The sequence below is a fragment of the Nyctereutes procyonoides genome, unplaced genomic scaffold, assembly GCF_905146905.1.
Source record: "Nyctereutes procyonoides isolate TBG_1078 unplaced genomic scaffold, NYPRO_anot_genome, whole genome shotgun sequence".
NCBI lineage: Eukaryota > Metazoa > Chordata > Mammalia > Carnivora > Canidae > Nyctereutes > Nyctereutes procyonoides.
Window position 1 is genome coordinate 19,643,876 of NW_026575046.1, and position 15,903 is coordinate 19,659,778.

The following is a 15,903-nucleotide window of genomic DNA, read 5'->3' on the forward strand; positions in this document are numbered from 1 at the left end:
TGGAATTTTTATTACCGAAAAAAATATATACCTTTAACAAATTATCTGTGCTATAGTTTTCTCCTCTCCAAAATAAAGTCAAATTTGCCATCTCAAGTCTCCTGCAACTGTAAAAGCACAGTGTTCACAGTTTGCCATGATGTGCTCCCTCAAGGTCTATGTTCCCAGAAGTTTCTCTCCCCAGAGCCATCCTTAATTGGACAGTGCTTCTCTCTGAGGCTTCTTGCTTCCTGTCTCCTCTCCTGGGGAGCTGCTGCTTCCCTGAGGGCTGCTCTTCTGTGGCACAGGGACCATAAACCGTTTCTGCCCTGACTATGCCTTCTCCATCCTGAGGTGGCTGCATCTTATGCCACCCTCCCTTCCTCCCATTTGCTTAAGATAGTTACGTTCCTGAAATACCATTGACCACCTGGCATAATATGATATGCTTAACCCTCAGCCACCTATATAACATCTCTACTCTTAACTTAGGGAAGCTGGACCTTTTCCTGATAATTTTACCAGTTGTCTTTTTTTAAAGACCTCCCCTCTAAAGGACTTATTTTCTTTATATAACACTCAGGAGTTCAACAAACCATTGTAAGCATTTTTAAGGGCAAACCAAGTACTTTTTACATTTATTGGATGTTTATTTACAGAGCTCTATAAATATAAATTCTATCAGAATAGGACTTTTCTTGCCTCAGGGAACTACTAAAATTAGGCATATTCCCCACCCCATCCCCCAAGAAAATATCTCCAAAGACCTGGTCATAGCTTTTAGAATCCTGAGATCCTTGATATAAGAGGGATACAAAGGAGAGATTGGCAAAGAAATTCCTTTGAAGAGAGCTTTAAGTATTTAATCCAACCTTCTTGGAAAAGGGGATTGGTACCTTCTAGCTCTAAACCTGGTGAAGGAAACTTCAAAGGAACCACTCAGAGAACTTTGAAATGTGTTTCCTGCAACTGTTTTGGTGGCGTGCCAGGAGAGGCCTGCTGCACTTCAGAATTTGGTCAGGTCAGGAATGTGGCAATGTTTCCTGTGGACCAAATGTGCACCACACAGGGAAGACAGCAGGGGATAGTTTTGGATCCTGCCAATAGGGCCCTCAGGTACAGAGAACCCTATAAGAAAGAGTCTGGATACTAGGGGCAAGGAAGAAGTCACAAAAGACAATTGTGAAGTGAGATGGGAACTACAGGAGAGGGAACTCAGTAGGGCAATCTCCAAAGAGGTATTATAAGAGCCCAAGAGAGTAAAAGTCAGCTTAATCCTCTGCTAGGTCCAGGAGAGGAGTAAAATTGCAGCTTACAAGCCCCAGAGTGTACAGGTAAGCAAAGGGACCATACCTCCTCCTCCACTGCTGGCTTCTAGCCCAAAGGAAGCCCAAGCTGGAAGAAGGGAGTTAAGTCATTTTTGAGTTTTAACTTATTACACAGGATTGGATATTTTACTTATTGAAATAAAACTGTTTTAAAACTAATCACGACTAGAAATTACTGTTTATTATTTGTGAATGCTCTAAAAATATATGGATCAGACCAAGTCTTCATCCTGGGGCACTGGAGCATATTCCCACTGGGTAAAGGACACAAAAATAGTTATGTTTTTATCTCAATCTACATACCATGCCTATTCTACAAACCACTTGCATACACAGGAACCTTTTTTTCATTGAAATTTTCCTTGACAAAACATTGCTCTACCTTACTGTACAAGGAAGCTTTTATTTCACATTTCATTTTAGAGGAAGGGAGGGGCAAAGTGAGAGGAAGAAAGAATCTTAAGCAGGCTCCATGCCCTGTGCAGAGCCCCAAGCAGGGATTGATCTCACTACCCTGAAACCATGATCAGAGCAGAAATCAAGAGTCAAATGTTAAAAAAAAAAAAAAAAAAAAAAGTCAAATGTTGGGGATCCCTGGATGGCTCAGTGGTTTCATGCCTGCCTTTGGTCCTGGAGACCTGGGATTGAGTCCCACATCGGGCTCCCTGCATGGAGCCTGCTTCTTCCTCTGCCTAGGTCTCTGTGTGTCTCTCATGAATAAATAAATAAAATCTTAAAAAAAAAAAAAGTCATGTTTAACCAACTGATCCAAACAAGGCGCCATGCGTTAATTTTAACACTTTTTTAAGTTTTAAGTAATCTCTACAACCAGCATGAGGCTTAGACTCACAATCCCAAGATCAAGTCACATGCTCTACCAACTGAACCAGCCAGTACCCTATTACTTTGCTTTTCTTACATGAATGTACAGTATTACAAAATTTCAACATAAACTAAATTTTGCAACCAAACCAGAACTCAAAAAAGGCAGAATATAATCTCTGCCTGATGACTGTTCTTCTCTTTGTAGGAATGGCTCCTTACCATTTAGCTTTCTTAACCTTTTTTTTTTTTTTGAACCAAGAGTCCCCTACCTCCACATTCTCTATCACATCTTTGTTTTCACAGCACTTAACACTACCTGAAATTGCTTACTTGTTCAGTCACCCTCCAACACACACAAGCCAGCTGAAATCTGTCAGGGCAGTCCTTTTGTCATTTCCCACCTATCTCCTGGACCTGGAAGTGCTTCCAGCACACGGTCACTAAACTGGTATTTGGTTCAGGACAAGGGGCACTCTATTATCAATACAAATGAAAGGAAACTATAGAATTTTCAGGTAACCTTCGCAAAGCATTTTTTTTTAAACTCGTTCCTCATTACCTTATATGTGCTGAATCCTTAGAAAACTGGATTATCAATAGTTTACTGAGATAAACCTTACAAAAGTAAACACCAACCCAAATTATGCCAAAACTGGACATCTTTATTTTTAAAGATTTTATTTACTTGAAAGAGGAAAAGAAAAGTACATGATGGGAGAAGGGGCAGAGGCAGAAACCAGCTCCCTGCTTAGTAGGGAGCTGGATGCAGGGCTCCATCCCTGGACCCAGGGATCATGACCTCAGCCAAAGGTAGACATTCAACCAATTGAGCCACCCAGGCGCCCCTGAAGTCTTTTATAATCTTTATTCTCAAAATACAAAAACAAAAACAACCCTTCATTTTTCTTAACCACAGCCAGGTGATTGCCCCCTCAAATAAAACCTTCTTTGTATGACTCAACCCTGTCCTATTTCATGGGCTAATTCTGCAATCACTGGAATCAACATTAACTTCAACTATGTGTTTTTGTTCCCACTGTACCTCTAACAATGGCCTGGCATATAGCAGGTACATTACCACACACGTTTAACAAATAATGAACTACTCTCTCTAGTCTATGGGTATCTCCCCAAATCTTTCTCGGAGCTATTGTTTTTTTTGTGTGTGTATTTTCAAAGTTTCAACTGTCAAGAATGGTGACTGAAATTCCTCGTCAAGAAATTGCATCCTCTTCTCTCACCATCACTTCCTGTCTGTGTAAATTATCTTCACCATTCTAACCCTTAAAATTGGTTCCCTTTCACAACTCTATGTTTACTACTTCCCATGTAGAGCTCCAGCCCAATATTCTACTCCAACTGTCACCAGGTTTACTCAGTTCTTCCTAAGCACTTCCTCCGGATGTTCCACAGGCATTGCAACAAAACCCAACTTTAGTATTTCCCTCTTGCCTCCATTCTACTCCACTCCATCGCAGAGAAATGTACAAACCACCTCTTTGCCCTAGTCAGAAACCTATCATCCAAGAGTCCTCTTCCAGGCAATATTTTTGTTTATGTTACAGCAAAGGAAGCCTATGTTACAGAAGGAAATTCCAGTGGGGGTTGGGGGAATTGTAGCTTAAAAGCTCACTTTGATTCAAATTTCAGGTATTCTCATTAGAGACCTCCCCAAAGCAGCCAGCCCCACTGCCACTACCGTAAGTCCATGTCCTTATGATTTTCACAAACTGTTTCATATTTCAGAACCTGCTGCCTAATCTTCCAACTTCAAGACTTGTGACATCCACATCACTACTTTCTACATCTTGCTAATGACAACTAATTGTGCCACTGTGGGCTGGAAACCTTCAATGATTTATCATTTACCTTCAGGCGAAAGTCCAAACTCCTTAGCTATGATACTTCAAAACTTTCATGATTTATTCAGCTTGCCCGTCCAGATTCTTGCCAACCCTCCCTTTCTCCTGACAAACCACAGTATGTGATTGAAGGGCCAAGTAGAGCAGCCTGGGTGGCTCAGCGGTTAAGCACCATCTTCAGCACAGGGTGTGATCCTGGAGACCGGGGGGATCCAGTCTCATGTCTGGCTCCCTGCATGGAGCCTGCTTCTCCCTCTGCCTGGGTCTCGGTCTCTCTTTCTCGCTCTGTGTCTCTCATGAATAAATAAAATCTTTTAAAAAAAGATAAAGGGCCAAGTAAACAATACAAGATATGAAGCACTCGATTATTTCTGATCTCCTCTCAGCAACACATTGGTGATACTCATCTGGTCCTGAGTACCCTCTGCCCAATAAATCTCTCAGCTGTTCAGTAGGGCAACTGAGCTACAGGTGGATCAAGTGTACTTTTTACTCTCAATAGAATTAAGTGGGACATCTGCCAGCTTAGGATCCATTGCCCACACCTCAATCAACTCTTAGGACCTCATCAGATGCATCAGACGTGAACTTTCTGCAAACTAGGACTCAACTGAATCCACCCGTTTGCACTCTATTCTGAATGTGCTAACCCAGCCCCATCTCTTTCCCATTGCTTCTCCCTAGGCCTTAAAATCAGTTTAGCTGTTTAGGGTGGGTTCATTTGGCCCATGAGCCTTCTATGATCTGCAGGAATAATTACCATAGCACCAGAGTACTTTTCCAAACTTACTCTGTACTAAAGGCCACAGGCACTGGCAAATGAAGTAAGCTCACCTTACACTCAGTAAACACAGGCCCTTGTTAATGCATCCCTGCCCACCTGCCTCCTTTACCCTTCACACCAATGCTAAGTACAGCTGAATGCTAAGTACAGTTGAACCTTGAACAATGCAGATGTTGGAGCACCAACACCCCACAGTCAAATATCCACATGGAAGTTTCTACTCTTCAAAAACTTAAGTCTACTGTTGACTGTAAAATTTACAGGTTAACAGTTAACACACATTTTGTGTTCTTACAATAAAGCTAGATAAAATGTTAAAATCAGGAAAGTTTCTTATACTGCATTTACTGAAGGACTCGAGTTCAAACCTGTTGTTCAAGGGCCACCTGTGTATTAAAATTGCTGTTTTTGTAGGTCAAAAGCAATTTCATAAACTTTAATTACTAACTTTATGACTATGATAAAAGTAACTTCACTTGACTATGCTCATAAGCCCATGAAAATTACGATTAGCCCTCCAGTTTACAGTGAGCAGAGGCACAGAAGTTAGGAAGACCATACTAACAAATGACAACCAAATTCCAGGAACCAAGCTCTAACAATACATCCCTGAAGTAGGGCTGTTACTCTAGTCTCACAGCCAAAAGCGCTATTTGTTTAGCTCAGCAGCGGCTCCTGCACAAGTGAAGGTAAGCGGTGGTCTCGAGGAGTTAGGAACCGAAGAAAAAAGCAGGCTGTGTGCTGGCACCTAGGTGGCTGTCAGTTAAGCATCCCGCTCAATTTTAGATCAGGTCATAATCTCAGGTCTTGAGATCACTCAGTAGGGCATCTGCTTGATTTTCCCTCTGCCCCTCCTCCTACTCAGACATACCTGTGCTCACACTCTCAAATAAATCAATCTTAAAAAAAAAATCAAACAGGACAGGACTTAGCTTGGGAAAGCATTGTAGGGTGCAATAAAGGTAAGGTTGGCAGGGCACTGAAGATTATGAAGGATTATGAAGATCCTTTACAAGTCACTTTGTGATCAACAGGAAGCTGCAAATTAGTGCTTGGCCACTTTATTTTATGGGAACTGTTCTAACACTTGTGCTCTATCCACTTAATCTCTGTTCTCTCAGCAGTCCAACTATGTTGGCCTCGTCTCCTCACTGCAAAAAACTGGCAATAAATCACCAGAACTGGGAAAGTAAGGTGAAAAATTTCAGAGCCCTTGTAACAGAAAAAAAATAAATAAATGAGGGTTAAAGAAATTCTACTGGGGATCTATTTATTGTCTTTCATCTACAAATGTTTCTATGGCTTTCCTTTACTGTATACTCAATGCACTGTATTTGCAGGATGTCCCACACTTTCTCTTAACCCATCCCACTCGCATTTTTTACTCATAGCTAGCAAGTACTTCAGATACTCACTTAGCTGGCCATCTTAAATTACACACAAGCCTATATGCTAGATACCAAACAAGCATTTGAGACTAGAATGAGTTAAGACCACCTTTCCAAAACAACTCATGCAATTACTATCCTTCATGTTCTCAATGGTACTCCAAACGGTATCACACAGAAATGACGACCACTCCCCCAAATCATTAGACTATAGCAGGTGAATGTTACTAAAAGCAATTATGCTTTACTTACTCTACCATTTTAAAGTTTTACTTAAATCTTTTTCATTTACTCTACGTCCCACATGGGGCTCAAACTCATGACCCAGATATCAAGCTCCTCTGACCCAACCAGGTGCTTGTCTCTAACATCTTTAATACCCATATATAACATGAGCTCTGCTGTGCTAACTCATATTGCATTCTTTTCCCATCATCTTCCAGTGTTGTCTACTTTAAGGAATCCTGGGAATTCTGATTATTTCTTATCTTCTTAAACAGTATCACAACCCAGTTCAAAAAATTAGTGCTCTAGAAGAGTCACTTACCAAGTAAATCTAATATCAAGTTGTCCCATCTCCAATCCTATGGTAATTCACTGATATTACAAGGCTATTAAAAATACCTTAGCACACCAGATACTTTTTAAAACCAGAACGTTTATTTTGACTAATCGTTGAAATCCTTAAGATGAACTGGATGCTGCAACAGCTGCCCTCTTGGGCTTAGGTGTCGTTCCTTCACGGAATCCATGCCTGTATCATGTTAAAAATGAAAACCGTTATTTCAACAATACACACATTTCAAATTTTATTAATACAGAGTTCAATGAGCTTATCTCAGTTAAATGCTGAAATCAGTATCAAATTCATATGTTCAGACATTTATTTTTACAACATCACTGATAAGCTGCAACATTTCATTTACTTCTGCTTCAAGATACCCATTTTAGACATATACTTAACTGCAACTGGAGAAAAAGTCAACCATTTATTTGGTTGTACTGATCACTGGGCCAGTACTTCTCTCCTGCTTGTTAAAAAGACCCATTTGTGAAAATGGGTCCCCAGGCTGTCAGGCAGAGATCCTAAATACTTTCCTTTAGTCAAGGAGCATGTTTAATTGCAAACATTCTCTAAACTGCTTATCTACGCTTTGCATTTATCTCCTTTAATATATATACACACCCTAAGGAGAAAGTTACTGCTATCCCCCTTTTAAAGAGTTGTGAACTGAAGCACCAAAAGGTTTAGTCTGGCTTCAGTTTACACTCTTAAAGTCCTCCTACATGGCACTGACAGTCCCCTGACACTAAGCTCACACTACTGTATGATGCTTTTAAAGTGCAAAGAAGAAAGGTCACTCCAGCATGCAAACACATCTAGGGGTGTCTGTTGTGTTTACAAAGCCCCCAGATACCTTGTGAGGTTTTAAAATGAAAAAGTCTGGAATTGGGGCAAAGGCCAGGGCTTCAACTAAGCATCACATAGGACAGGACAGCCTCCCCAACAAAGAAGTATCTTCGTTGAGATTTAAATGACTGACACCCTCAAAAGGCAGTCTCTCTCCATTTAGGTTGGAGCTGAAATTCTGCATTTCTAACAACTCTAGAGACTTTAACAAGAGAGCAAGATCGCTTTATTTCTATACAAATGCCCCAACTCGGATGGTTTTCTATAGCAGACTTGCCTGAAACCACAAAAGTGAAGGCCGGACCTCAGGCCTCATTCACCACTACTGTCTTGACAAATTTTGCTGCGAGAGTGAGATGTGACCTATCCCTAAAAAACAGCATTAGTTTGGGGTGTCCAGCTCAAACCACACTCTAGACATTTATAGCTTATACTACTGCTCCTTGAGAGATCAACGAAATCTAGATTACCTCATCTGAAGGTTACAGTGGCAGCAGAAAAAAAAAAAAAAAAACTAAAACAAAAACCCCACAACCTTCCAACATGTCATCCCCACCAACCAGGGTAGTATCTTTATTTCACAGCAGATAAACGAGGCTGTTGTTCTCCAAGCTCACAGAACCAGTCAGACGATAGAAACACAAACACTGTACCTGAATCTGCGGTATACAATTTTTAGGTGCCTCATTCGACCGGTCCCAGTGGTATTCCGTCTCTTAGCCTTGGCACTCCAGTTATCTGAAACACAAATTGAGGCAAGGTTCTGATTTGCAACCCCCGCCCCTCCGCACGTACATTTTAGGCCCTGTGGTCAACACACTTGTTAGAGTGCCTTCCGTGTTTCTTCAACCCTCTTCACCCGCACCCAGATGCGCTTCTGCGTTAAGGCCCAACTAATGCCCGAAGCCGTGCCCGCGTTCCTACAACGCCGACGAGCGACGAAGGACACCCAGCCCAACACCTCACACGGTCGGCCTGCAAAGCGCTCCACTTACACTTTCTCTTCCGCTTGGCAGGGTAGCCACACTTGCCGCAGGTGGACTTCTGAAGGTGGTAGGCCTTAGAGCCACAGCGGCGGCACAACGTGTGCGTCTTATTGCGACGCTTTCCGAACGATGACGTCCCCTTCGTCTGCAAAGGGGAGACACAATTTTGAGATCTGGCGCTTTCTATACATCTCCCGACGTTTTCAGGAAAATAGACCACTGATTATAAATGAAAGACAAACAAAAAAAAAAAATTTCTTAAAGACAATCCGGGGCTGACACTGTGGCGGAAGTTCCTAACTTCTTAAAGTGCTACATCAATCAGAGAAACTACCAGCATTTCAGATTATCGAAAGCGTTCTGCAAGGGGTGCTCTATCGTGAAATCCGCTACGTTCTCTGAAGGAGACAGAAAAAATAGACAAGTCGGAGGTAGAAGTAACGAGGCGGTTTCCCTGCCTACCCGACCCCCGGCAACTAAGAGCTCCTCGCCAGGGCCCACCACCAAGGAGTTCCTTTGCGCACAGAGCCAAACGCTCCCAGCCCACGCTTCTCCCTTCAGTTCTCATCCGAGGGCAAGGCTTCTCCAAAGATCAAAAGAACCAAGGGATCTGGAGGGGCTCTTGCTCCACAGCCGTTAGGCTCAGCCTCCCCAGGGAGTTAGGAGCCATTCTTCTGGCTCCTGAGGGCCACCGCGTGCCCCTCTCCTGCCCCCCCCGCTCCCTCCCTCAGGAACCTTGCCGGCCCCCTAAGGATGGCAGGGAACGCGACGCAGAGGACGAGGATGGAAGGCGATCCAGACGAGCATTGGAACCGACTCACCATCTTGTTTCCGCGGCAGACCCCAAAGAGGCCGGAAGAAGAGGCACTTCCGCTATATCGTGCTCAGAAGCTTCCGCCCCAGGGAAGTACTTCCGGCGGGGCGCGGTGCACCGTCCTCAAACGTCCGTAGCGGCACCGTGGGTGGGGCCTAGGGGCGGAGGCGGAGCCAGGCAGGGCCAATAGGGGTTTCGGAGCCCGGCCGGCGGGAGGGCTCACAGCTTCCCGGCGTCGGAGTGGGCGTGTTCCGGCGACCCCCCCCACCCCCACCCCGGGCGGAGAGCAGCCCTGACGCCGGAGCTCGGTCCTGTGTGCTGGCGCTCCGGCCCTCCCGCCGCCTCGCGGGTTTGCGGCCGCCGACTGGCGGGAACCTGGGGATCCCCGAGCCGAGTGCGCGCTTCCGGCGTGTGGTGGAGCGCCGGGCGGGGGCCTGCGACGCGGCCCGGGAGAGGCCCGCTCCTCCAGGGCCCTCCTCCCCGGGCCGCGAGCTTCCGGCGGACGCTGGTTCTCCCGGCGGGGCGGGGCGGCGGCGGCGGCGGCGCGGCCTCGCCGCATCTTAAAGAGAAAGGCGAATAATGGTTTGGTTTGGTTTGGTTTCCTGACTGCAGTAAATTAGAGTCGAATGTTTTTAACTAATTCAATTGTGCAAGGGGTCACACGTGGAGCTTCTAGTTTGCTGCACCCCGATGCGAGGAAATGTGATCCGGCCCCTTTACGGAGGGCCTGGAAGCCTATACGTGAGCCCCTTGTAAATAGATTTTGTTTTAGATGTTATTTTTTTTAAGATTTTACTTATTTATGCATGAGAGAGAGAGGCAGAGACGCAGGCAGAGGGAGCAGCAGGCTCCGTGCGGGGAGCCCGACGTGGGACTCGATCCCGGGACTCCAGGATCATGGCCTGGGCCGAAGGCGGCGCTAAGCCCCTGAGCCGCCCGGGCTGCCCTCTGGTGCCGCTTTATGCCGGCAATTAACGATACTGCACACAAGATCTGTCGAGAAGGCCCACCGCTAGTTTAAGCGCTCTTCACCACGATTAAAACACACCTCACGGTTCCGGTCAGAAGGGAGATGGGCCTCGCTGGGCGGACATCAGGTGTGGGCAGGGCTGCGTTGTTTTCTTGGCGGTTCCGGAAGAGCTGCCGCCTTTTTCGGCTCCTGGAGGCTGTCAGCATGCCTGGCTTGTCGTCTCCTCGCCCCTCCAAGCCAGCAAGCCAGCAGGAGTCTCCTATCACACCCTCTGCCTCCCCCGACTTTTTTTTTTTTAAAAAGATTTTATTTATTCATAGAGAGAGAGAGGCAGAGACACAGGCAGAGGGAGAAGCAGGCTCCATGCAGGGAGCCCGACGTGGGACTAATTTTAAGGCCCTGTTAAGTTCAACCAGGAAGCCATTGGGCTAAGGGGACTAATGCGTTAGGGACCCACTAAGCACACAGGAACCTAGGCCCGAAAATTGTGGGACCCAGGAAATTTAACAAAATCCCCTACCCCTGGACAAGCAGAGCAGGACTGACTCCCTTTTGTGCTGCAGCCGCCTCGTGCCGACCTGCTTAGGGCACTGCCCCGCCCTAGTCAAGCCCAGGGCACACCCTAATCAGAAATGGGCTCAGTGATAGGCCAGTTCAAACGGACACTTTAGGGTAAAATGTAATTCAATCGGCCACCTGCGAGTGTCCGGACCGGCTTGACTGTGCAACTTTCTGCGTATCCCATTGGCCACTGGCCCCTATAAAGCTGCTACGCCTCTTAGTCTCGGGGTCCAAGCCCCTGCTCCCCTGTGTCGGGTACACTTGGACCCAGGCTCGAGCTTGTAAATAAACCCTCGTGTGTTTGCATCGGTGTCGGCTCCTTGGAAAATCAGAACGCTAAGGACAGGGCACCTGACTGGCTCAGCCAGAGGAACATGTGACTCTAGATCTGGGGTAGTGAGTTTGAGCCCCATGTTGGGTGTAGAGATTATTTAAATTAAAAAAAAAAAAAAAAACTTAAAGCCACTAAGGATGAGCAAATTACTAGGCTTAAAGTTACAGCCAATCAATTTTCTTTTTTGGTGCAGCCCCGGTGGATCAGCGGTTCAGCGCCGCCTTCAGCCCAGGGCATGATCCTGGAGACCCGGGATCGAGCCCCACGTTGGGCTCCCTATTAAAAACTCCAGCAAAGATCCAACAGATTGTGGCAAGCTGCCACGCATGCCAGTTAACAAATGCCTCCGCCCGTGGATCTAACCCGGGCACCGGGCTCCGAGGGGACCGCCCAGGAGCCTACTGGGAAGTGGACTTCACTGAGGTGAAACCTGGAAAATACGGGTATAGGTATTTACTAGTGTTAGTGGATACTTTTTCAGGATGGACAGAGGCATGTCCCACCAAACATGAAACAGCACAGACCGTGACCAAGAAACTGCTGGAAGACATCCTTACTGAGGTATGGTTTTCCTGTTAGAATTGGGTCAGACAATGGCCCAGGATTCGTCTCTAAGGTAACACGGGGAGTGGCACTAGTACTTGGGGCAGATTGGAAATTACATTGTGCATATAGGCCCCAGAGCTCAGGACAGGTAGAGAGGATGAACAGAACATTAAAGGAGACCTTAACTAAATTAGCCCTGGAGACTGGCGGGGACTGGGTGACTCTCCTCCCCTTTGCCCTATATAGGGTGAGGAACTCCCTATATAAGATGGGACTGACTCCCTACGAGATCATGTTCGGTCTTCCTCCACCTGTTATCCCCAATTTAAAACCTGAGGTGCTTGCTGAATTTGATGATCACCAACTTCTTTTCTCCCTCCAAATGTTACAACGAACCCATGAGCAGGTGTGGCCTAAGCTGAGGGCCCTCTATGAGACTGGGCCACCCCCAGACCCCCATCGATATCGGCCAGGTGACTGGGTGTACGTGCAGAGATACCAACACCAGACACTTCAACCTCGCTGGAAGGGACCTTACATCGTGATCCTGACCACTCCCACCGCTCTCAAGGTCGACGGGATTACTCCCTGGGTCCACTACACCCACGTCTGGCCAGCTGACCCACACGCCGTTCTCTACGGACTTTGTTCCAGAATGGAAAAGCCAACCGGACAAGGACAATCCCCTAAAGCTAAGACTGCGCCGTTCTCACTTATTTCCCACCTCCAAGACTCTCTAGTCCGAGGTTGTCCTTCAGAATAGAAGGAGATTAGAATTAGCCTTCTTACAACAAAGGGTTGGGGGGGTATGTGCTGCCTTTAAAGAGGTTGTCCTTCAAAATAGAAGGAGATTAGAATTAGCCTTCTTACAACAAAGGGTTGGGGGGGGGTTATGTGCTGCCTTTAATGTAAATAAGAGCGAGAAACAGCAACAAGGTTAGTAAAAATCCTGGTTTAATCATTCCCCTGGCTCACTCTGAGAGCAACCTGGACCCATGATTGGGTCCTGCATAGGATCCTCTGAAAAAGGGGGGAATGTGGGACCCAGAAAATTGAACAAAATCCCCTACCCCTGGACAAGCAGAGCAAGACTGACTCTATTTTGGGCTGCACCTGCCTTGCGCTGACCTGCTTATAACTTAGGGCACTGCCCCGCTCTAGTCAAAGACCAGGGCACACCCTAACCGGAGATCCGACTCAGCGGACCAGCGTGACTGTGCAACTTTCTGCGTATCCCATTGGCCACTGACCCCTATAAAGTTGCTAAGCCTCTTAGTCTCGGGGTCCAAGTCGCTGCTCCGCTGCTTCAGGTATACTTGGACCCAGGCTCGAGCTTGCAAATAAACCCTCGTGTGATTGCAACGGTGTCGCCCCGGCTCCTTGGCGGTTTCTCGGATTGCGATCTTGGGCACAACACCGATTGGAGCCTGCTTCTCCCTCTGCCTGTGTCTCTGCCTCTCTGTGTGTCTCATGAATAAATAAATGAAATATTTTTTTAAAATGCCAGGTTGGGAATGGATCAATTTTTGAAAGAGATGGTATATGCTATTCCTGGGTATTTGCTCTATGACATTTTGCCTTTCAGCAGAGAATAATGGAAACTACATAAATCCTGCATCTGTGATTCTGATGCAACTCAAGTCTCTTTACCAGAACTTGGCACTATTTTTTTTCCACCTACAATAAATGAAATTACTGCTGACTTTACTCTTCAAGACATCAAATAAATTTCTTAGCTGCAAACAAAATTTTTACTCCTGTGTCATTGATTTGATTTGGGGGGTATATTTTCAAATCTGCATCTTCCTGGCTACCCTTCCCCAGCTCCATCCCATTTGCATTTTAAGCTTGTGCAATGCAAATTTTCTGTTACCAAAGAACTGAATTTAAACTTCCTACGATTAAATTTCTTTGCTAAATATCTCATTTAAACTATCCCTTTCCTTCCCATCAACTTTGAAATCCCCCAGGGCAGGGTACTTTTGAGAGGGGAGGGTAGTTAGGGTGGAACAGTGGGGAGGAGATGGGGTTTGAGGAGCTTATGAAAATGACTTACCAACCAAGGTGAATAAAAAACAATTGGCAAACTTGCTGACATTGCCTGTCAAATTGTTATTAGCTGGGATGCATCTCAAAATTCATACTTTTGAGACACGTTTAAAACTCTTACCTAAATTAATTTTTTAAATTAACTTTTAATGCAAGGGTTTTCTTAATCTTTTCAACCTCAGGGACAGCAGAATTGAATTCATTGTTATCCTTGGTTTTTTTGTTTGTTTGTTTGTTTGTTTTTTAATTTTATTTAGGGGATCCCTGGGTGGCTCAGTGGTTTAGCGCCTGCCTTTGGCCCAGGGTGTGATCCTGGAGTCCCAGGATCAGATCCCTCATCGGGCTCCCTACATGGAGCCTGGTGTGTGTGTGGGTGTGGGTGTGTGGGTGTGTGTATGTGTGTGTGTCTCTCTCTCATGAATAAATAAAATCTTTAAATAAATAAATAAAAGCATGTAATACGGTGCTTTTAAAAAAGGGATTTTATTTATTTATTCATGAGAGACACAGAAAGAGGCAGAGAATAGACAGAGGGGAAAGCAGGCTCCCTGCAGGAAGCCTGATGCAGGACTCCATCCCTGGACCCTGGGATCATGAGCTGACCCAAAGGCAGACAATCACTGAGCCCCAGGTGCCCCTATACTTGGTTCCTAATGCATCTTAAGCTTTGGTCCATGCATGGCCTGCCTTTATTTACATATTTAATTATCTTTAATAATATAGTAAGCATCTGTAAATTCATCCCTGGATGATATCCTATATCTTAACTCCATGATCTTACTGTCCTCTCATCCCATCTTATCCCCAGCCTCTCCTGAACTTAGGTAACCATCCTTCTTAATTTCATATTCATTATTTCCTTACTTTTCATTGTACATAATTTTAAAAAGTATTTTATTTTTAAGTATTTTATTTTTACGTTAATTTTTATATCCAACATGGGGCTCAAACTTACAACCCCGAGATCAAGACTGCATGCTCTACTGACTGAGATAGCTAGGAATCCACACTTTTATAATTTTAATGACTGTATACTAAAATGTGTGTGTGCGTGTATTTTAGTTACATTCAATTTTTTAAAAGTGTCATGTGGTACATAATCTTTTGGAACTTAAAGTTTTCCTTTTATATTTTTATGACCATATTTGGGTCACTGAATTTCATTCTTTTTGAGTGGTGTGTACTGTTAGATGTTTACTACATGTAATACTACAGTTTATTCATCCAGTATCTTGTTGATAGTTATTTATATTGTTTTCAAGTTCTTGTGAACTATGTAAATAAAGACCAACTAGGAGTGCTTGGGTGGCTCAGTTGGTTAAGCAAACAACTCTTGGTTTCTGCTCAGGTCATGATCTTGGTGTCTTGGGGTCAACCCTGTGTCAGTCTCCATGCTTAGAGTAGTGTCTGCTTGGAATTCTCCCTCTGCCCCTTCTGCCTATGCACATACTCTCTCTCTCTCAGATAAATAAATAAATCTTAAAAAAAAAAAAAATGACCAACTAGATAACTTTTTAAAAAAATCAGGGGTGCCTGGGTGACTCAGTCAGTTAAGCATCCTACTCTTGATTTCAGCTGAGATCATGATCTCTGGGTCCTGAGATCAAGCTCTGCATAGGGCTTTGTGCTCAGCATGGAATCTGCTTGTCTCCCCTCTTGTATGCACATGTATTCACACTTTGTCTCTTTCTCTCTCTCAAATAAATAAAATACAATCTAAAAAAATAATAATAAAGTCTCTTAATAGAAACAAAAAATGTAAACTATTAAGATATAGTGTGTTTAAAGTAGGAATTATGAATCCCTCCATAATCATACCCCCAGAGATAACCAGTGTTATAATTGAGGTATCTCTCTCCTGACAGTCTTCTTTTTAAAAAAAATATACTTATATATACATTTATATATATATATATATGATACACATTTTAATTTTTTAAACAAAAGCGGGATCTGTAACTTTTTTTTTTTTAAGATTTTAATTTATTTATTCATGAAAGACACAGAAAGAGAGAGGCAGAGACACAGGCAGGGGGAGAAGCAGGCTCCATGCAGGGAGCCCGAAG

General features: G+C 44.6%; 1 protein-coding gene and 1 non-coding gene across 3 annotated transcripts; both read right to left on the minus strand.

Moving 5' to 3' along the window:
* Positions 1-6,785: 6,785 nt before the first annotated feature.
* On the minus strand, positions 6,786-11,780 carry RPL37 (ribosomal protein L37). Of its 2 annotated transcripts, XM_055325860.1 has the most exons (4): positions 9,385-9,540; positions 8,573-8,708; positions 8,231-8,315; positions 6,786-6,920 (listed from the first exon to the last, which is right to left on the minus strand). In XM_055325860.1, exons 1-4 carry the CDS (start codon positions 9,385-9,387, stop codon positions 6,851-6,853), a joined length of 294 nt encoding a protein of 97 aa, XP_055181835.1. In that variant the 5' UTR covers positions 9,388-9,540; the 3' UTR covers positions 6,786-6,850. The 2 variants fall into 2 exon arrangements, 1 of the variants encoding a protein (XP_055181835.1); XR_008664444.1 differs by lacking the exons at positions 6,786-6,920; positions 8,231-8,315 and adding an exon at positions 10,426-11,780 and having other exon boundaries at positions 9,385-9,936.
* Positions 6,997-7,076, minus strand: LOC129510029 (small nucleolar RNA SNORD72). The gene has a single exon (XR_008664486.1). It is a non-coding gene; the product is annotated as a small nucleolar RNA SNORD72 (small nucleolar RNA).
* Positions 11,781-15,903: the final 4,123 nt, after the last annotated feature.